Source organism: Centropristis striata, chromosome 24 (genome assembly GCF_030273125.1).
Source record: "Centropristis striata isolate RG_2023a ecotype Rhode Island chromosome 24, C.striata_1.0, whole genome shotgun sequence".
Lineage (NCBI taxonomy): Eukaryota > Metazoa > Chordata > Actinopteri > Perciformes > Serranidae > Centropristis > Centropristis striata.
In genome coordinates, this window is record NC_081540.1 from 6,864,889 (window position 1) to 6,886,727 (window position 21,839).

General features: G+C 36.4%; 1 protein-coding gene across 1 annotated transcript in view; it reads right to left on the reverse strand.

The window, feature by feature from the left end:
• The window catches only part of LOC131962987 (protein FAM184A-like), an 84,518-nt gene that overhangs the window by 9,030 nt on the left and 53,649 nt on the right, over positions 1-21,839 (reverse strand). Inside the window, exons 15-21 of the mRNA XM_059328112.1 lie at positions 14,805-14,919; positions 12,821-12,918; positions 7,490-7,643; positions 5,457-5,584; positions 3,950-4,134; positions 1,837-1,983; positions 1,595-1,712 (exon numbers count right to left, since the gene is read on the reverse strand). Coding sequence (XP_059184095.1) covers positions 1,595-1,712; positions 1,837-1,983; positions 3,950-4,134; positions 5,457-5,584; positions 7,490-7,643; positions 12,821-12,918; positions 14,805-14,919 — 945 coding nt within the window. The remainder of the gene's footprint in view (positions 1-1,594; positions 1,713-1,836; positions 1,984-3,949; positions 4,135-5,456; positions 5,585-7,489; positions 7,644-12,820; positions 12,919-14,804; positions 14,920-21,839) is intronic.

Genomic DNA, 21,839 nt, shown 5'->3' on the forward strand with positions numbered 1-21,839 from the left:
CCTAGGTCAAGAATGAACTTTTCCAATCAAATATTTTGCCACGTTTTGATGAAAATATGCGAGTCGGGTGGAGACAGTGTTCTGTTCCCTCTGAGTGTCTCAAACAGCAGCAGAGTGGTGCGTCTTTCTCCGGGAAAACCATCTTTGATGACACAGATACCGCAGGGCACATTTACTGGAATTACTTTATCGACTCTAGATGATAAAATCTGCCAGCAACAGTTGTGATGTCAGCCGGCGTTTAAAAGAAGAAATACTGAGTGTGCACATTGAGTTCTGTGGACGTTGTGAGATTTATTTTTTGCTCCTTTGTTTGTTTCAGCTGTCACCCTCCGCACCAGATGACTACTCAGCCTTACAAAGCCTAACTGCAGTAACTACGCAATGTGTAAAACTGAGAAAAACTGCTTTAAAGTTTGTTTTTTTTAACATTTTTTAAGTGGGCAGCCAAATGGGTTATAGGTAGGTAAGTGATCCAACATTTCTACATGATGGATGATGTCATTTTTATGCAAAAAAAAAACCTTTGTCCCCAAAAATGTAGTTACTGCACTCAGGTTTTGCATTACTGTAAAAGGTATGGGGAGACCATAAGTTAGTAGGGGGGTCTCGGGGCATGATCCCCCGGAGAACATTTTTGCCCTCAAAGCCTAAATTTGGTGCCTCTCGCACATTCTAATGCCACTATTCCATCTAAATCATTGCATATTTTTTATGCAATGATTATTCTTTAATTATTGTAAAGAATAATAAGGGGTTTTATATGTTTTATTTAAGGTGTCATATTTTGACAGTCTTTTTGCAAATTCTGTGGTGGACTCTGCTAACACATCCATGTGCTCTTATTTTGAAAGCTACAAGTGTTTGCTTTTATTTTGAAGGCGGGTCTAACAAGTTCTTACCGTAACACCTTATGGTGTGTTATATTAACACTGAAAGTCTGAACTTGGAGCTCGGAACAACGTTAAAAAATTCAGACATTTGTGTAGACCTTGAACGCACCATTAGCCGCCGGACTCTCTATGAGCGCTGCAATGTAAATAATCTAACTAACAGAAAATTAATCCTCTGTTTTACCGGCGATGTTTGTCACTGAAAGTGGGGGGGACGGATCGGGATCACTAAGAATCTGGGGCGGACATACCCCCCTGTCCCTAGTGCCATCTACGCGCATGCATGGATTAAAGTAAAAAAAAAAAATCTTCTGACTGAAATTTTATTCGCGCTACAGCCAAGTCACGTGCAGTGTGTGAAACATGTTTCAGGTTAGGTTACTTGATACCTGCTTAAGAAATACTAATGCATAAGAATTCAGCACCAAATGCAGCCATCATATTTAAATGCTCAACCAACACTGTTTTACATGAGGAGGATTTTAAACAGCTGTTCTTTTGCATCTATTGCATTTTTTTTGTCTTTTCAATTCTTATTATTTTGCAAAGCTCGTCTTTACTCTCTAAAATAATCAAGCATCTACATAACTTTTCATTACATGTTTTGATTTTCCTTTTTTTTTTTTCCTTTTTTTTTTATAGATAAGAAAATAGAAATAAAAAAATACATCAACAGGATTAAGGTAGGATCCAATACTCACCACCAGCTTCTTGACCAGAGCTTCTCTCTCGGTGACCATCTCTCTGAGCTCTGCTATAACGTGCAGGTCTTCTGGTCGGCTTTCTCTGTTTCTCAACTTCTCCTCTGTTCCCTCCAACCTGGACACACAAACAGAGCCTTCTTACACGGAGAGAACAATTGTTTCTTTTCCAGCAGAGACAGAAAAATGCTGACAGAGCTGCAGCCCAAAGGAGCAACAACACAGACGTTTCTCTGACTTACAGTATTTGTAGCGCTGTGATCTTGTCTTTCAGCAGCTCCTGGGCCTTGTTGAAGTCAGCCAGCATGATTTGCGTTTCTCTGTGATGGACTATACTTATCTCCCCCAGATCCCTCTCATGTCTCTTTGAAAGGTCTTGTTCATGGGCCCTGCAGCAGACAGACGGACACAACTCATGAATTAACCACCAGGCAGCACCGGGTCATGCAACTTGTATTTGGGGCTTTTACTGCACATCATGGATATATTGCTCACAAATATATTTAAATTTACAGAACTAGGAGACTGACGCCGCGGATTTACTAAATTATAGAGGAGGGTGACAAGATGTGCAGCTGCGAAATTAACTCAGCCGGGACCCAGAGAGCAGAGCTGGAACAGGGAGTGTGGAGTTTCTCATAATACTAGAAAGAAATGTTATCCGTGCTGCATGCACTAATGGAAACAGAGTAGAATCAGAAAAAGAGGAAATCTTAAGCAGGATCAGAATGACTGCAGACGCGTTAACACCACAGGTTGTTAAAGTTGGAATATGCCAAGTGAAGAACAAGATCCTGGAACATTTAAGACAAAAACCCTGAGTCCTAGTTTCTGCTCTTGTATTAACACCAACTGTATATTAAGTGGTGGAATGTAACTTATATATAGGGCTGGGCGATATAAAAAATATATCGATATATTTTTTAATCCATCCATCCATCCATCCATCCAGTTTCCTCCGCTTATCCGGGGCCGGGTCGCGGGGGCAGCAGGCTAAACAGGGCATTCCAGACGTTGTGATGTGGAATTAGAGCATATCGGATATATCGATATTGTTCAATTTTTTTTCTTTCTTTAGATATAAATGCTGCCCTTACTAGGGTTTGTCATATTTAGTTCTTTTTTCTCACCTGTTTTTTTTTACTTCAGAAACACATGAGATCTAACTATTTAGATCAGATTTTTTAAGTAGATATACAGAATTTTTTTCTTCTAATTTGCCTCTCTGGGGTTCCATACAAAAGTCTTGTTAATTATATGCAAAAATATGGGTGAAATATAGATGCATAACCTAGGGCTGGGCGATATATCAATATAAAAGATATATCGATGTATTTTTACATTTTTACTTTTTTTATATATACATTCTGCCCTTACTAGGGTTTGTCATATTTAGTTATTTTGTAATGTTCGTTATTCTTTTCTCATATAAATATATTTATTTCAGAAAAAGATTGGCCTATTTTATCTCATAGACTTTTTTTTATATAAGTTTTTTATTTATTTAAATGTGCACATTATGGAGCTTTGATTTTTTATTTTAAAGGTACTCCTGTTGTTATACAGTATTTATGTTCACTTAAATAAACAGTTTCAATAATACTACTTGTGACATGTCATATTTGACTTTGACTGAACATTTGCTCTCACTTTGCAATAAAAAAATCAGGATATCGTATATCGATATTCAGCCTAAATATATCAGGATATGACTTTTGGTCCATATCTCCCCGCTCTATTACAGAGTATTTCTACTCTGGTTTTGCTACTTTTACTTTAGTGGAATGATCTGAGTATTTCTTCCAGCCCTGGTTAAATATCTACAGTAAGCTAACAGCGATCCAGATCTCATTTCAAGAGTTTGTTTGTTGAAGCGTCCAACAGCTGCCTGTATTTTCTTTCCCTTTAAATACTTAAACAGCAAGATACCATCTACTTTAATTATGGGAAGTGTAGGATCAAGGTTTCTGGGACTTGATCTATACAAGAGAGGGAAAGTCTCTGTATATATATGGCAAACATTGGCTTAAAAAACAGAATCTTCAGAGGTTGTGTACCTGCTGTTGACATCACAGTGTTTGATTCACTGTAAAATAATCAAATAATGAATTAAAAGTCACTCATCGTGACATCAGAAACACGTCATGGCCTAAATACGCTTCAAAGCATGATGCTTTTAATCAGGAGCTGTTCAGATGGTTATTCCCGTATGACACGAGTCAGGATTAGTCGTCTGCAAACTGGGTCAAATACTGCTGAGTCACAGTTCGGTTCTGCCCCCTTTAATAATATATAACACACATATATATGTTAGAGAATGAACTGTGTGCTCTGAAAGGGATGTTTGGCTTTTACCGTATCTGGTGGTTGGCCTCGCTGCGGACTCGTAGGACCTCTTTGCCCTTTATCTCCAGCTCTCTGGTCAGAGTGTCGATGGTCTCGTTCAGCGAGTGGATCTCGTGGTCCAGGTCCGTGATGCGGTTGCTACGGGAACATAACTCTGCTTGCAGCTCTGAGATACGAGAGAGGAGCTCTTTTTCCTAGAAGAAACACATAAACCGTAGAGGTGGGGGGTTAAAAATCCATTCAGCATAGTAATAATAATAATAATAATAATACATTTTATTTGTAAAGCACTTTTCATAAAGAAATCTCAAAGTGCAACAGAAACCAGAAACAAAATAGACAAAAGACTAAGAGAAAACTCAGACACATTAAATTCAGCAGTAGATAAAAAAAGACACAGTACATTATTAAGAGATTAAGGTGCAGAGACAAAATAAAAACATCCAGGGACAATCTAAAAATTATCACGATATTTTGCATGGCAATACTATATGCCAAATATCGATATTTAGGGTCAGTATTTTCGCCTTTCCAGAGGCCGTATCGGGCTGACATTTAGGAATATGGAGATACAGGTACATGGAACTAGGAGATCTAAGTAGGGGTGCACTGATTTGCAATTTTCTGGCCGATCACCGATTTTTAAAAAGCCTGACCTGCCGATTCCGATTTTGGCCGATACCGATTTTTTTATAACTCACAGCATACACCTTCAATGTTTGAATCTTATTTTATTGAAAAACAATAACACAGCAGTATTTTTCTTTAACAAATAAAGTAAATCACAATGTCTGAGGTAGTTAATTAAATATTGAACTTAAAATAAATAGCAACATTTTACAGGACAAACTAACAAAAGAACTGCAACCATAAATAAAGTGTCCTGAGTTTTTGGTTTCGTTATAGTGCAACATACATACAACACAGTCATGCAGAAGTATGCGTACATGCAGACGCACTTTCAGACCTTTGCGGAGGTAGATAAGATCGCTAGATCAGATCGGTTTGATGTAAAAGAATTGGCCGATCCCGCAAAGTTAAGGAAATCGTGCCGATCGATCGGTGCATCCCCTAAATCTAAGGAATAAAAAAAACCTTCAGAGCAGTGAAGCTTCAAGTTGAGGAAAGTTTGCTAAAATGCTGCAGTTGTTGTTGTCCATAACTGTTTGATATCAGTTCAGTTTGACTGATGGTTGTTCAGTCTGTGGGTTTGACTCTCATTGTGGAGAAATGAAAAGACTCAAGTGAGATGAATAAACTGAAAATTTTCTCTTATTGGACAAAACAATTCTCGATTGAATTGAATTTTGTGGACACAAAATGCAGTTTAACAGTTAAATCGCAACATATTGTATCGCATTACTCACCATATCGCAAAATGCTTAAAATCGCAATAAATATCGTATCGTGACTCAAGTATCGGGATAAAACCGTATCGTGGCACCAATACACTGATTCACACCTCCAAAAGACACAGAACAAAGAGAATAAAAGAAAAGAGAGAGAAGCTGGTTACCTGCTGGCGGCTGTGCTCGATAGCGTTCTCTAGATCTCGTTTGGCCGAATTGTTTTCTTTGAGGTGGATCTGCTTTAGATGCTCTATGGACGCAGCGTGGAGGTGGTTTAGTTCTGCACGAAGGGACGCTGCAAGACAGAGACACCAGATTTAAAGTGAGGAAACATTTACTCAAAGCTGGAAAGTAACTAAAGCTGTCAGCTAAATGTAGTGGAGTAAAAAGGTCAATGTCTGCCTCTAAAATGTAGTGAATCAGGAGTTCAAAGTTACAAAAAATGGAAAAGTAGACTACTTATACCATTTATCACAGCCAGAACCTGTAAACCTATCATGAGATTTTCAAATTTCTGACTGTTTCTTAAACCCATCCTGTGTGGTGAGCACTTCTTTCAGGAAAAAATAACCAAATCCAAGCTTAAAATAGTGATATTTCACTTTATTCTACATGTTCCATTTAACATTTTGTCAAAAATAAACCATTTCCACTAACTAGATCCTGTAAAAAACATTAAATTCTGCCGAACTGGGAAAGTATAATTGACTTAGTCAACACAGTTTACAAAGAGCAGAGGGGAGAGGACAAGCTAGGTTAGAAGTAGAGGTAGTTAAAATGTAAATAGCTCAATATGTTTAATATGTGGAGTTGCTTTTTCTAGTGTTAGTAACACTTGTGGGAACTTGGGAAAATGTTAATATAATGCATTTTTTTTAATTTTTGTGTTTTTTGAGCTCTCCCATGATTGTGCTGTTTCTATAAAGGTGCAGGACTTATTGCATGTATAATAAATGAATATATTGCAGTTTAAAACAAGGCCACAGTGAAAAAAATGTGACAGCAAAAACTTGCCCTGAAACTGCTTCAAGCTCGAGGATTGATATGAAAGGTAATTATTTTCTCTTATGTTACAGGCTGTCTCTTTCTGTCAGATACTTCAGCAGAAAGTTCAGTTTTAAATAATTGTACCTGCTGACAGTTGATCTGTCGCTTCTCGGATAATCAGTGCAATTAAATCCAGCTTGACACTAACAGAGAAAAAACATTGTCTTCTTCTTCTTCTTCTTTCTGATTTTGTCCAATTATGGTTTCTTTTACAATTCAACATGTGATTTGAACGTCTTGCAGAGATTTGTGTCGCCTCTTAGTTCTTGTTCGTTGTGTTTCCTTCCTGTCTTTAAATAGTCAAGAGATTCAGAATGTTTCTGTCATCACTACGGGAATTAGCATCAACACAGCAGGTAGAAACATAATCACCACGGGCAGAAAAGTCCCTGCCGTAGTTTAAAAACAAATGGTTTTGGGACAGGACCTGCAGAAAAACGTAATTCGATTCTTTCGCTCTCCAGCGCAAAAGGCCAACTATTCGAATCAGACTGCCTGTTGGAGGTCCTGTGGGAATACTTCAGCAAATCACTTTCATATTTTCTGGGGCTGTCCCTCTGTGGCTCCATTTTGGAGAGAGATTCTTGGGGTCCTGGAGACTGTTTCTAAAAAGAAAATGTTTCTAAACTTCAAAATCATGTACCTATGTGATCTGGACGGACTTGAATATGCTAAGCGGGACAAATACCTTTTGAGAGTGTTGTTAGTGGGGGGAAAAAAGGCTCTGACCAGGAAATGGCTCAAGAAAGACAAACCGACAATAAATGATTGGATTGATGTAATTTACAATATATATGTTATGGAAAGAATTCCATTTAAACTAAGAAACCAAACTGATGTTTTTGAAGAGAACTGGTCAAAATGGCTCAGCTATGTGTTAACTGTAAGACCTGATTTCATATAGATCGCAAAGATAAGATCAAACCCTCTATTAAGATTTTTTTTTTTTTTAATTACTTCGCTATTTCAAGCAGCATCCTTATATTTTTATGTATGATGTGTGTTTTACTTAATGCACAATCCTCCCCTTGTTATGTTTATGTTTATGTTTATGTTATGTTGTATGTTCTTGTGCCCACTGGCACTTATGTGTATGTTACTAAGAAAAAACGAATAAAAATTAAATAATAAAAATTTTAAAAAAATGGTTTACCCAGCTTTGCTTTGCCCTCGTCCTCCAGCTCGAACCGCAGCGTCTGCAGCTCCTGGTCCGACTGCTGTCTCAGGATGTCCAAGGTCCTCCTGTGCGCCTCCTTCAGAGCGTGGACCTCCTCCCTCTGCTCCTGCTTCAGACGCTCCTCCAGGGCCTGGAGATGGAAGAAAAGGACCAGGATGATGTAACAGATCACATCTAAAATACATTCCTCCACGCGGGGACACAGTTGTAAGAAGCCGAGGGAAGCTTTCCCACATAATACTTGAGGAAATTTGGAAGAAACTGCTCTTTTTGTGAGGCCATGTTATTAGAAAATTAAACCCAGAAGACAAACAATGAGCAAACACTGTAGCTGTGTCCCAATTTGATACTTGTTCTCACTGAGTTTGGAGTCTGCAGCTTGTTCACACAGTAAGAATGACAGAATTAATCACACTCCAAACAGTCAGTCTGCAGACCTAATCCGCTTCATTACTGAGCGTGCTATTAGACACCGTTTGCACCATAATACATTTTACAATGCATTACAGAAATGGAGGAGCTGCTCACAGCTACAATACATCAGAAGGAATATTATATGATATATTGGTGACAGCTTCACACAAAGCTAAGAAATAATGCTGTTTTTTTTTTTTACACATTTCCTGCATTAAAAGGTTGTTTTTTATCATTGAAAACGGCGATATGGGCCAAAAAAAAAATCCGATAATGATTATCTGAAGACTACCTTTGAAATGTGATTTCTTTAACAAAAAAAAAACTGTTAAAATTCTTCTTGCTTACCAGGACAACAGCTCTCGTTTATTTTCTTTAAACTTAAGCATTTACCGTCATTATGCACTTTATGTGCACTTTATGTGTTCTTTATGCACACTGTTCATTGCACCTTATTTGTTTCATAGCACCAACATTTTTATACTGCATATTCATATTTATTCTGCACTGGAATTCTACTCCTTAATACATACTCCTTCTTTAGACACTTTACTTTTATTTTTACATTACATTTTATTGTATTTTTTATATTTTATATTTTATTGCTTGAAGTATGCCTAGGTTGTTCTTTTTATTTAATTGTGTTGTTATTGTCTCTGTGTGTAATGCTGCTGCTACACTGTAATTTCCCAGCTTGGGATAAATAAAGTCTGTCTGTCTGTCTGTCTGTTTATCTATCTATCTATCATTCAAGAAACTCCCAGTTAAACTTCAATGTAGTGACATTAAATGGGTAAACATCAGTTTGTTTTTTCTTTTTGAGATATTATGAATACTCGATAATGTAAAATTGCACATCGTCAAAACAACGCTAACGATATTATTGTAGACAATATATATCGCTCAGCTCTAGTCAGAAGTACGGAAGCCCTGAGAGTCAAAGAAGAAAACAAAAACATATATATATTTTCAAGTCTGATATAAATTGTTTTCTGTCCTGCCGTTATGACTTAATGGCTGATGAAAAATGTTTTTTATTTTTTATTTTATTTAAATGTGCACTTTATGGAGCTTTGATTAAAAAAAAGGTACTCCTGTTGTTATAAAGTATTTATGTTCACTTAAAAAAAGCTTCAATAAAACTACTTGTGACATGTCATATTTGACTTTGACTGAACATTAACAAAAATAGCGGGATATATATCGTATATCAATATTCAGCCTAAATATATCGGGATATGACTTTTGGTCCATATCGCCCAGCCCTAGCATAACCCACTAAAAACTCTTCATAAACCATATTATCAGTGGTGTATTGTTTGAGAAAAAAAAAAGCATTTCTTTTCTACCTTTCATTACCTGCATTATTTTGTTTGGAGTGCATGAAATCACACCCTGAACAGCCTTATGTCCCATAAAGGTGCATGATGTGACCCATGAGCTCGACCAGGACAAACAACATTAAAAGCTACCTGATACAATCATTTAGTTCAATGGGGCAGTAAGAAAAACATCAAAGTCTCCGCCTGCAGTGTAATTATATGAGAGCTTCAACCATAAAGTCAACAATAAGCTGTTACCACACTGGCTAATTTTCAATATCATTTAACAAGGAAGTGTGCGAAATTAAAGCAGATGAAGCAAATTAATAGTTCCACAATACTAAATCATTCTCAGCTGATTTAATTGCTTTATGAATCTTTCAGCTCCGATTGACTCCGCAGCAGGATCATTAAATTAAAGTTAATGATATTTAAGCATCTGAAACACTTTCTAGACTGTTTATTTTAGTTGTGTCTTGTGTATTGTGTTAGTACTTTTGAGTCTTCCCACTAATACTTACTTCTCTTACACAAGCACACAAAGAAATAATTAGTGTGCTGCAGACTAAATGGGAAAAAAAGTCTCTGACTAATGCAGTTTCCCACTGTATGAGGCTCTAATTTCCTCTCAGGCGGAAATGACCACAGGATAATGTTGTGAAGCGGACAACAAATCAAGTTACACGTCAGAGGAAATCTTCAATTTTAAAGTCCTCATAATGAGGATCTCATCTTGCACCAGAGACACTATTTTAAGAGCTGCTGCTGGTCTCAGACTGCAGGTGAGAACACTGTGAAAGTAGGTTGAGAGCAGCAGAAGCACACTTTTCTACTGAAGAGCACATTTTCACAGGTGCACAGTGTCATAACAGGCCTGAGTGCAGCCCCATCAGACCAGGAGCTAAAGCTATTATCTGTGCTCTCTTCAAAGCCACCAGACTCCTTAGACAAAAAAACAACTTTTACCTCCCAGAACACAAGAGTGACTGATCTAATGCCGCCTCAATGGGTTAGTCTGTTTGTGTTATTGTGCAACTTTTGTGTTTTTAACTCCTTTTATCTTTCTTCATCTGTATCTTTCTGTTTTGCACTTAGTGCACACATAGGCTAATAAATATTTATCATATATATATATATATATATATATATATATATATATATATATATATATATCCTAATGAAATCCTAATTAGATTACAACTAATGGTACATTTGTTTGAACAAATATAATGATAACAACAAAAAATAGCTCATAATTTAAGAAATGATACCTAGACATTTTCCATGGTTTTCTTGATATCATTTCTTAAATTAAACTTTTATCTGCTGTTTTCAGGCATTAAAATGAACAAGAAATTGAAGGGTGGTCTAATAATTATATATATATATATATATATATATATATATGGTGAACTCTGGTCATTTTAAAATAAAATATAAGAACAAATATAATTTTAAAAAAAGAGAAAGCATAACAAAAGGACAATAATATACCCAGGCTTGAATATGACAGGCCAATAAAATGGAAAGGTGACAAAACTTTTTTAACATATTATATAATGCAGAAAATGTTGCTTAGCATGATAAGAATCTTTTTTTAATCCTTTGTTTTTAAAAAACAGTTAGCAATTGACTGAAACTGAACAGTAATGATGTTTATTTAGCTATTTAATTTATTCCTATTTATTCTATATTTTCTCTGTTATAGAATTGGCTGACAACGTAATGCATTGTTTGTATAAAAATGTATAACAATGTTTTGTTTTATGTGTGAGAAAGTAGCTCTCTGGGTACATTTACAGAGTGGTGAAAAATCAGTGCCCAATCCACATAAAAAGGTCTATTTTTTTTTCCCAGCTCAAAAGATTACTATATCAGCCACTATATTGGGTTGGGCTCTAGTCTAGACATTTAATAAATGCGACCTCTTTTAAAAGGTTACATCAGATTCGCCACAGTTGCACAGTGACACAAACAAAGTCATCGAGGCAGCTCCTGAGTCCTGCACAGTAAAATTACTGCTTTTATCAATGAAGAGAGCATGGATCAGTTCCCCTCATGTAGACTTTAACAGGGCTTTTCTGATGGTAACGTAGAGGATGAAAATAATTATAGGGTACACTCCAACTACTATCTATTGTAGTAATACACTGACTATACAACCACACTTGAATGAATCCAAACTATCCCTTTAAGGTGCCAGAACTAAAGTCATTGGCTGCGTAGCTCAGAGGCAAAGACTTCAGTGAAAAGAAGCCTGTTTACTGTTTAATCCCCAGAAATAGTGATTCCATTATGTTGTGATTTGTGATTTGGCTTCTGATTTTGATTCAATTTTAGTTCTGCGACTACAGTAAACATGATAAATCCCAGGCCATGTTTCATTAACCCTAAATATAGCATTTTTATTTTTTTGTGATACATTTTTTATTGGTCTTTGAACAATATTATATAGAGATATGGTTACAAATTGATACAAATTGAAAGATCCAAAATAAGTTGGATATATACAGTCATGGAAAAAATGATTAAACCACCCTTGTTTTTCTTCAATTTCATGTTCATTTTAAGCTATTTTCCCTGGTTTTCTTGATAATTATTTTGGTTATTATCAAGAAAACCATGGAAAATGTCTAGATATCAGCTCTTAAATTAAACTCTTATGAGCTATTGTTGTTGTTATTATTATATTTGCCCAAACAAATGTACCTTTAGTTGTAAAATGAACAAGAAATTGAAGAAAAAGGGTGGTCTAATATTTTTTTTCACGTTCATGAGAGACTAAACCAAAAGATACAATACTGGTCAAAAGTTTTAGAACACACCAACTTTTCCAGAATTTAATTGAAAATAATCAGTTTAATGTCTCAGTGTACTCTGAAATTAATGCACATTTGAAACATTTAAAATTCTTTATTGAGCATGATAGTGTTTTGAAAGTAAAAAAAAGATTCAAAATCACATTTTATGTTGGACTAAAGGACTAAAAAAAGACACAAAATGACCAAAAAAAGACACAAAATGACAAAAAAAAAGACACCAAAAGACACAAAATAACGAAAAAAAGACACAAAATGACTTACAAAGACATGAAAAGAATTCAAAAATGGACAAAATAGCCCAAGACTCCATAGAGTTAAGTTGTTAACCCATTTCTTGTTCCCTGAAAAAGGCCTACTTCTGAAATGTACATTATTTTTCAGTTTTGGTTAAGTATTTTTTTATTTACCTCTGGCAGTTCACCACTTACCTTCGTACCCTTTCAAGCTGTTCATTTGACTTGAACTGCTTGAATTTCAATAAAAAACTGGAAAAATTGGGGTGTTCTAAAACTTTTGACCGGTAGTGTATAAACAAAATAGAACAAGAACATCAGCCGCATCCCCAGAAACAGTGCTTCCATTATGTTGATTTGGCTTCTGATTTTGATTCAATTTTAGTTCTACGACTACAGTAAACATGATAAATCCCAGGCCAAAAAATGCACGTTTCATTACATGCTTGATCAGTGTGTGTGTGTGTGTGTGTGTGTGTGTGTGTGTGTGTGTGTGTGTGTGTGTGTGTGTCTTACCCTTATCTGGTGCTGCCTGGCCTCCTCCATGGTGCTCAGGGCGCAGCAGTGGGCCTCCTGTAATCGATGCTCTCTCCTCTGATGTTCTCTCTGCATCTCTGCGAACACAAACACAGATATAAACACGTCCACTGTGACGCCTCGCAGGATCATCACAAGCAGACGTGTTTCCATTCTGTCCAACGAGACGGACAACGTGACAATCTGTCGCAGCCGCACACTGACACATTGAGGATATCATTCACTTTAGGAGTGAAAATAAATCTCAGCTCGTCCTGTTTCTTTGTTTCTCTGTGATTCATCGTGGTTGTTGAGTGCTGGTCCACAAAAAGCCTAATTAGAGTTTGTCTACTGCAGCTCTTCATGTAACAGCTTACTGCTGCTCTTTCTGTTTAAAGGGATAGTTTGGATTTTTTGAAAGGTTTTTTTTTGTGTATTTTTTTTTTTTTTCATAAGAGTTTTTCAAAAGAGAGTTTTTGACATGAGTCAAACAAAACATAGGTATAAAATAAATAGCACAGCAACAGAATAGCACTAATTCAGTTTTTAGACATTAAATCAAGAAAAGGTTGCCAGATTTTAAAAAAGATATCCTCTTTAAAAAGTACTTGGCCATAATATGTGTAATACAGGTGCGTCTCAATAAATTAGAATATCACAGAAAAGTTCATTTATGTCAGTAATTCTATTAAAAAAGTGGAAATAACACGTTATCTAGATCCGTTACACACAGAGTGAAACATTTCATGTCTTCATTTATTTAATTTATTCTAATTATAATGATTATGGCTTACATTTAATGAAGACATACAATTCAGTGTCTCAAAAAAATGTCATCTTACAAAAGACCAATTTTAAAAAGTATGTCCATCTATATAGTTTTGCATACTAATACTTTTGGTTGGGGCTATTTGACTTCTCCTGGAAATGGACTTTTCCATCATATTCTAATTTATTGAGATGCACCTGTAGTATATGAAGGTGGGGACGCCCCCAGGTTGGTAAAGCAGGCAGGAGCACCAACACAGAAGCTAAGAAATGTACATTTTCAATGCTTCCTGCTGCTCAGCCAGCCCTGTTTAAGTAAACAAAGAGGAAACTGAAGCAGTTTTATGCTCTCGTCACAGCCACCAGACTACATTGACAAAAACAGTCATTTTACCTTGCAGAAGACCAGAGTTGCGGCTCTACTGCTGCATCGTTTGGTTCGTTTGTTTGAGTCATTGTGTGACTTTAGTGCTTTAGAGGGTCAGTTTGGATTCTCCAAAGTCACACAATGATGCAAACAGACTAACTAATGGAGGCAGTGGTGTTCTGCAGGGTAAAAATTGTGTTTTTGTCAATGGAGTCTGGTGGCTCTGAGGAGAACATAGATAGATTTAACAGCTTTAGTTCTCTGTTGAAAAGAGCTGATGAGAAAACAGTCAGAGCCACCAGACTCCATTGAACAAAAACACTAATTTTACCTTGCAGAACACCAGATTTGCTGCTCTACAGCAGCCTCGGGGTAAAATTTGTGTTTTTGTCAATGGAGTCTGGTGGGTTTGAAGAGAACATTTTTCTATCAGCATTTCTGATCATTTTTAAGCTGCTGAACAGCCTGTTTGAGTTTAAATTTAGTTTTCAATAAATTTTCTTCTTGATTTCTTTATTTATCTCTTGCTCCTGTTTATTCTTTTTGCATTTCGAAGCTCTACTGACAAGCTGGTTATGTTTTACCAACACTAAAATGCGAATACTTGCAATTGTTTTCCCTGGTCTTAAGATTTTGTTCGGGAGTGTATAACGGCTTTAGTTCTCTGTTGGAAAAAGCTGTCTGAGCTCATGGTAAAACAGTGAAAATATGCTAAATATAGCATACAACTATTGTTAGGTGCTGCCCCCATCCACAGCAGTACATTACTGAGCTTCCCAAACTATCTGTTCAAACTTTGACCGAAAATAACCATGGCTCGATATCTGAACACAAGGTAGGCCGGCTCACCTTTCAGCTGTTGGCTCAGCAGCTCCCTCTCCTGGTTGAACTGAGACTGCAGCTGTTGGAGAGCTGACTGCGACTGTGACAGCTGCAGCTCCAGGGACTGTTTCAATAGAGAGATCTGGACGTAGAACAGAGGGAAACAACACAAAACAGCAGCTACAGTTACTGATGTTACTAGTCCTAAAAACCCAAATCTCAGCATGGATTCTTCTCTGTTGTTCTAAAGGTCTTGGCATATTGATGTTATATTCTGGAGGTTTTTTTTGTTGTTGACCATTTTTATCCATTCTCGATATGAATAAAATTCCATTATTTAGCACCAAATGTGTGTAGCAAATGGTATCATCCCAAAAATTGCTGCAACAACTTCTGGGACATAGTTGAACATGGAAATGGACTTTAGAAAGCCAACACTAATGTTATGTCCCTTTATTCACCATGATAGGCTTCAATAAATAGAAAATTCATTCATTAAGTCATTTTATTAGATATTTTTGACCAGAACAACTTGACACAAAGAACTGAGCTTCATCTCATCAATTAATCTTCAGGTTTACAGCTTTCAGATGATGTCACCACTTCTATGTGCCATTAATTGTTGATCTAGTAATCCCACAGTGCTTTTAAAATGATCCCTTCTTCTTTTAATTTATTTAAAATGTAATTTTGTTGTGTTTTTTTTTGCTTTTGTTTCTTCCACCTTTGTCAATTCTGTATTTTATTGCATTTTTTGCACTTTGGTGCGGCTCAGCTGTCTGTAAATATATATATATATATATATATATATATATATATATATATATATATATATATATATATAAATAAATTTGACTTTGACCTGCTATCTCCCCCTAAACATCCACTGCCCACAACCACCAAAAAGATCTTTAAACGGTAAGAAGTTAAGAAACAAATATCTCCATGAAGTGAACAACATGCTCAACTTCCTGCACACATTTAATTAGGTCAGCATGAAAAAGCATCTTTTCTTTGTGTTTCCGTCTTTAATCCTCACATTAAAAAACGTTTTTCTCCAGATTGTTTTGACTTGATTTTCTGACTCACTGCTGGTGGTATCAACACTTTGGATAAAAGCCAAACACTGAGAGCCGTAGATGGAGATTTCACCCTCGTCTCAATGAGCCGACAGCTTGTCAAACATCGAGCGAAACCAAATAACATAAAGCCAACCAGAGTAAGCCTCATCACGGCACACAAAACTGTTTTGTTTCGAAGGAGATATGAGAACTATTAGAGGCCGCGCTGACGGCTCTGGCCCTCCACACGCCACTCTTCCTCAAGCTCCGCCAGCTAAATCCCCGGCAGGATTTAGTGCTGGAGGAGTACTACATTAGTGAGTGCAAGGTAAGATGGATTTAAAATGAGGAGATGAGGAGCAGGGCTGGGATGTAGTTTGTGAGGTTCTACACTGGATATGTGACCTTTACAGTCCGTCCTGCCGTCTTATGTCCACTATATGAAGCATTTGAAGGAGAAGAAAAGATTAAACAACCTGCAGAGCATGTGTCTAACCTTTGATGTCTTAATTAAACACAGACACACACAAACAGCAGCCCGGGGCTACAACCTCGTATTGAAAACGAAGTCATTATAGATAAGGACGGCACATCCACCCACACACACACAAAACACAGTTAAAGGCGTTAATATATGCACTAAATAATTTATTTTCCACTTAACCTGCACGTGTAGCTGCCATGCCGTGTCAATTACACGCTGGAGGCTGATGGGAGGTTTGACCAGCTAATCACAGACGTCCTTATTCTTTCAATGGGGCGCGCTTGGACGCCATTTTTTTTGCTGCAATATTAAAGATTTGACCATATGCCGTTTTTGCAGAAAATATGATGTCACAGTAAATTTTACCTTTGACTTTTTGAAGATAAAATCTCATTACACCATCATTTTATCCTGTTATGTGTCAAAATCTGTCATAATTGGTGGGAACGCTGGGAGCATTATTATCCGTGATTTCTTATTATTATTATTTTTCGCCCATTTTTTTAAATAAGCTGTAAGAAACAACCTATTTAACATGCGAAAATATGTTTTCTCCAATCTGTAAAATGCAAAGTACTCTCAGGAAAACAAACACAAAAAATATAAATAAATAATAAATGCCAAATAGACGAAATGTTTGTGTATAATGTGTATAGAATGAATATATGTCTTATATTTTAATATTCTTTATTCTGTTTTCCATATCTATGTGTCTTATCTTTTCATCATTTCAGTCTCCTTCTACATTTTTCATCCTAGAAAATTCTTTCAAACATAAGAATAGTCAGCTCCATTAGGACGTGTGTACATGTATATTCCCATTCATATTTTCCATAATTTTAGAAATATTCCACTTATTATTTTTTCTCCATTCATGCATGGATTACTAATTCATACTTTCAGCTACAAACTTGATACAAACCTTAAAATGTTTCCTATTAAAAATATTCCACATTTTGTCGAAATGTTGGTATTATTTGGTATGATTCAACTTTTCACTGATAGTCACGGTTTTCAACCTTTTCCAAATTCTTGTGATAAATTCCTGCCAGCATTCCCACAACAATTTCTTCAGAAATTGCACTCTCTAGCTATTGGAATAATGTTTATGTTATAGCCGAAAACTTGTTTTGTGAGGTCACAGTGATGATGACCTCTGACCCCCAAATCTAATCAGGTCATCCTTGAGTCCAAGTGGACGTTTGTGCCAAATATCCCGTTCACTAGAAACTGAAAGATGGACGGACGAAAAGGGAAATTAGAAATATCAATCTCTGATATAAGCCTGTTTCAAAATAAAAGCCTCTCTGTATAACAATGCTTCAAATGATTGTCAAAGAGCTGATAAGTCCTCCATCACACAGCAGACTCTGTGTTGACACTTTGACAGCTGTTCGTTTCTCTCCTGGATCACGTGTGAACTCTAGCAGAGCTGCTTGACTCTGGAAATGTGAAGTGAAGTGTTTTATCTGAGGGGAATGTGAGCGTCTCCCTGCGTGGTCCCGTCTCTGAGCCTCCAGTGGTGCTGCTGCTGTTTCACTGGAGCTGAAACTAGGTCAATACAGCACAGATCACTCTAGTTAGACCTGCTTAATTTTGCCTTATTCCTGGACAGTCACATCTATATAATAATAATTATATTGTGTACACATAAGGTATGATAACAGCATTAATATGTCTATGTTGATTGATCTTCATTCTCCATTATTTGATTATTATTCAATCCATAACATGAAAAAAAAGTGAAAAATGCTTGAATCAAAGGTTTTGTCCAACCAGCAGGATGAATAAATTCAATTTACAAAGAAATTCCTCACATATGAGGATCATTAAATTATATAACTTTCTTATTACTAATAAGAAGATTATTATTATTATATATATATATGTAAATAATCTTCTTATTTAGGACTTATTTAGAAATAAATATAAATATAAATTATATAATTAATAATCATATGAATAATATAATTAATAATTATAAATAAATATATTACAATTTATTATGACTGTATTATAATATATTATATTACACATATAATACAATTAATTAATAATAAATTCCAACTTAAGAAAAAATAAATAAATAAAATAAAAATAAATAGCTCCCACCCTTGGCAAAATGTATGCCATATACTTTAAACACAGCCAAATTGATTGAAAAATATAAAATAAAAAAATGTTCCTTGAGAGGCAGTATATATATATATATATGTGGATAATACTTTAAACTCTTGTGTATTCTTTTACATAAAAATATTTATGTTGCCTTTACATGAACAGTTGAAAAACATGTTTATTATTCTGCTTGACGCATGTTAGAAGAAAATGGGTTGTGTGGAATAAAACCACACTTACACACAGAATCAATTATTCAATGACACAACTCAGAGGCAAAGGCCTTTGATGAGCAGAGACACACACACACACACACACACACACACACATTACAGACATTCATACGCGCAGCTCCTTCGGTAATTCTGCTCTGTGACATTGTTTGATGTTTATTTTCTGCATGATCAGTTTAAAATGCAGCGTTCTGTACTGCGATTCATATTTTTTATACAGTGATAAAAACAAATGACTCACATTCAGATTCAGAGCGCTCACTACAGAAACCTTCATGAAATAATTATTAATTCTTAGAACAATATAAAATAGCCCATTCATCCCTCCTTGTCCAAATTGTATTGTCTTTAATTTTAATAAATAAAATGAATAAATAAAAAATGTCAAAATGTGTGTCACATGCATCAAACACATCCAAATTGGTGGAAAAATACAAAATTTAAAAAATAAATTTTTCCTCGAGACAGGCATTTTTTCATTTTAAGAACGATACAAGAACAATCCCTCATTTCACCTACTGAATTATTCAAAATCAAATCCAAATTATTTTATTTATCCCTGAGGAGAAATCCAGTTAGTCTGGTAACTCTGGAAAAATGAGACAGCCTGATGGCTGGAGGAGCAAAAAGTCCTAGAACAAATTATGTGTGATGAACACTTCAGTCAGGAAAAGTGGCCAAATCTAGGCTTAATATTTCATCAAAATCACTATATTCTACACATTCTACACATTCAAAATTAACATTTTGTTAAAGAAATTGAGCATTTGAACTAACCAGGTTCTAAAAAAACAACTTGGAAGACAGTCAGTCAGAAATTCTGTAAGACTTTTGACTGAACTGCAACTGTACACAAAGCTGAGGGGAGAGGACAAGAGAAGTTGTCAAAATGCACAAAATAATTTATTTTACACTTCACCTGCACGTGTAGTTGCCATGCCGTGTCAAGTACACGCTCGAGGCTGATTGAGCATACTGATTGAGCATATTGATTGAGCATATGAGGCATATTGAACATTTATTAATATGAATTTATCAGAATGCAGCTAGAACAGAGCAAATTGACACTGAAAAAATATCTGCAGGGAAACTCAAAACGAGACTTAAAGCTTGTAAATAGAGAGGTTTAGGCAGCGGGCTGGAGACTTTCGTAGGCTATGATGCACATTTTAGTTGACTAAAATGTAAAAAACATTTTTTATATGCTGTGAATAAGCTACACAATTTTACAATTGAATACAAATTGTTTTTGGCCTCTACCAGGGATGGGCAACTGGAGGCCCGGGGGCCACATACGGCCCGCACCCTCACTTGAAGTGGCCCTCAGTACAACTACATGCATTTTTGCATGAAATCTTAAAAGTGCAGTGTAAAAATGCACAAAATTACTTCTTGCAATTAATGTTGGTCTGTCAAATACTGTTGATCACAGTAAGTGGTTATTTTTCATTTGCTTTAAACATTTTGTATTCCTATTTATACTGTTATACATGCATTTGAGCATGAAATATGTTAAGTTACTGCACTGTAAACATATTTAAAATTGCAGTTTCATCATATCTGGTTAAGTGCACGGTCCTATATGTGGCCCTGTGGTAGTGTCCATGAAAAATTGTGGCCCCCTCCAGCATTTAAGTTGCCCACCCCTGGCCTATAACATTAAAAAAATGATTTTTTTTTTCGTATAATTTTTGTTGACAGTCACAAGGAGCCACTGCAGACGGCCTGAAGAGCCACACGTGGCTCCAGAGCTGCAGGTTGCCTACCTCTGCACTAAACAAATAATAATAATATGATAAAAATCTGTTGATTTTGATCAAACTAAGAATGTATCTTTTGTGTGACTTTGTGTAAAACCACAAACAAGACAACAAAGTCGGACCGTGACGCCGTGAGCTGTTTCGCGTCGGAGCGTCGAGGACGTCTGAAAAGTCGCCAAGCTCTCGGCTTGTCAGAAAACGTTTATCTGAGGCCACCGGCGTCTTGGCAAAATCAGGACGAGCCTCTTTCAGGTTTCAGTTGTGACTCAGCTGAGCTCTGAATTCCCCGGAGGCAGCGCGCTCAGCACGGACGGCTACATGAGTATAAGTCGACAAGCGTCTGAGCTTCAGACTCAAACGGTTCATGTTGCTTTAATTCTGACCTGCTCATTTCCACCTTCGCTCCCAATCGAAAAACAATCCAGCAGCTGGAGCTATAAGGAGTTATTTTCATGTCGCACACAAGCACTCTCCACATCTTCTCCTGCAGTGTGTGTATGCATGAAGTGCCTATGTATGTGTATGTATACATATGTGTATGAGGAGAGATATGGGCCTCAGGGAAAAACTCATTAAAAAAACAGAAGCTTGTTTTTTTCATTCTGCATCACTCTTGGCGTAGAACACAGAAAGAGGACTAAAATAGCACAGGAAGAGAAGTTAAATCCTTTAGTCTTTTCAGGCCCGTTTATTGTTGTGGGAATTATGTGAATTTTAAAGCAGGTGAAGCGCTTGTTTTCTGGCAACGCTGTAAATCACACGAGCAGACACAGTGAGAGGCAGCAGAGCCCCGGAGAGAGAGAGAGAGAGAGAGTGAGGCGGAGCTCTATCTCTCCTCGGACAGACACGGTTTGTGCTCCAGGCTGTCTCCGGGCCTCAGCGTCCAGCCGGGCTGTCAATCAAAGTCATTCCCAAACTGGGTGGAGGGGTGAGGGTCAGTGGTGTGGGTGTCCCTCTCTCTATCAGAGCCGGGGGGGAAGATAGATGGATTGATATAACCCTCTGAACCCCAAAACCCGCTGGCTGGCTTAGGAAAAAAAAAAATTGCACCATTAATCATAGCCAGTAAATAGACACTGTAAAAAGAGTTATTATTTTCAAATCTTCAGATTTTTGACAGTCCTGGAACAAATTATGTGTGATGAACACAAGTGGCCAAATCTAAGCGTAATATTTAATCAAAATCACTTTATTCTACACGTTCTGCATATTAGAAATTAAAAATGTAATCAAAAATGAGCATCTGCACTAACCAGGTTCTGTAAAAAAAAAATAAATAAATAAATTTTGCGCTGCAAAGCACAAGTTGGAAGACATGAAAGTCACGTGCCAAAACTTCGTAAAACTGTGATTGAACTGCAACTGTTTACACAGAGCAGAGGGAAGAGGACAAGGTTGTAAAAAAG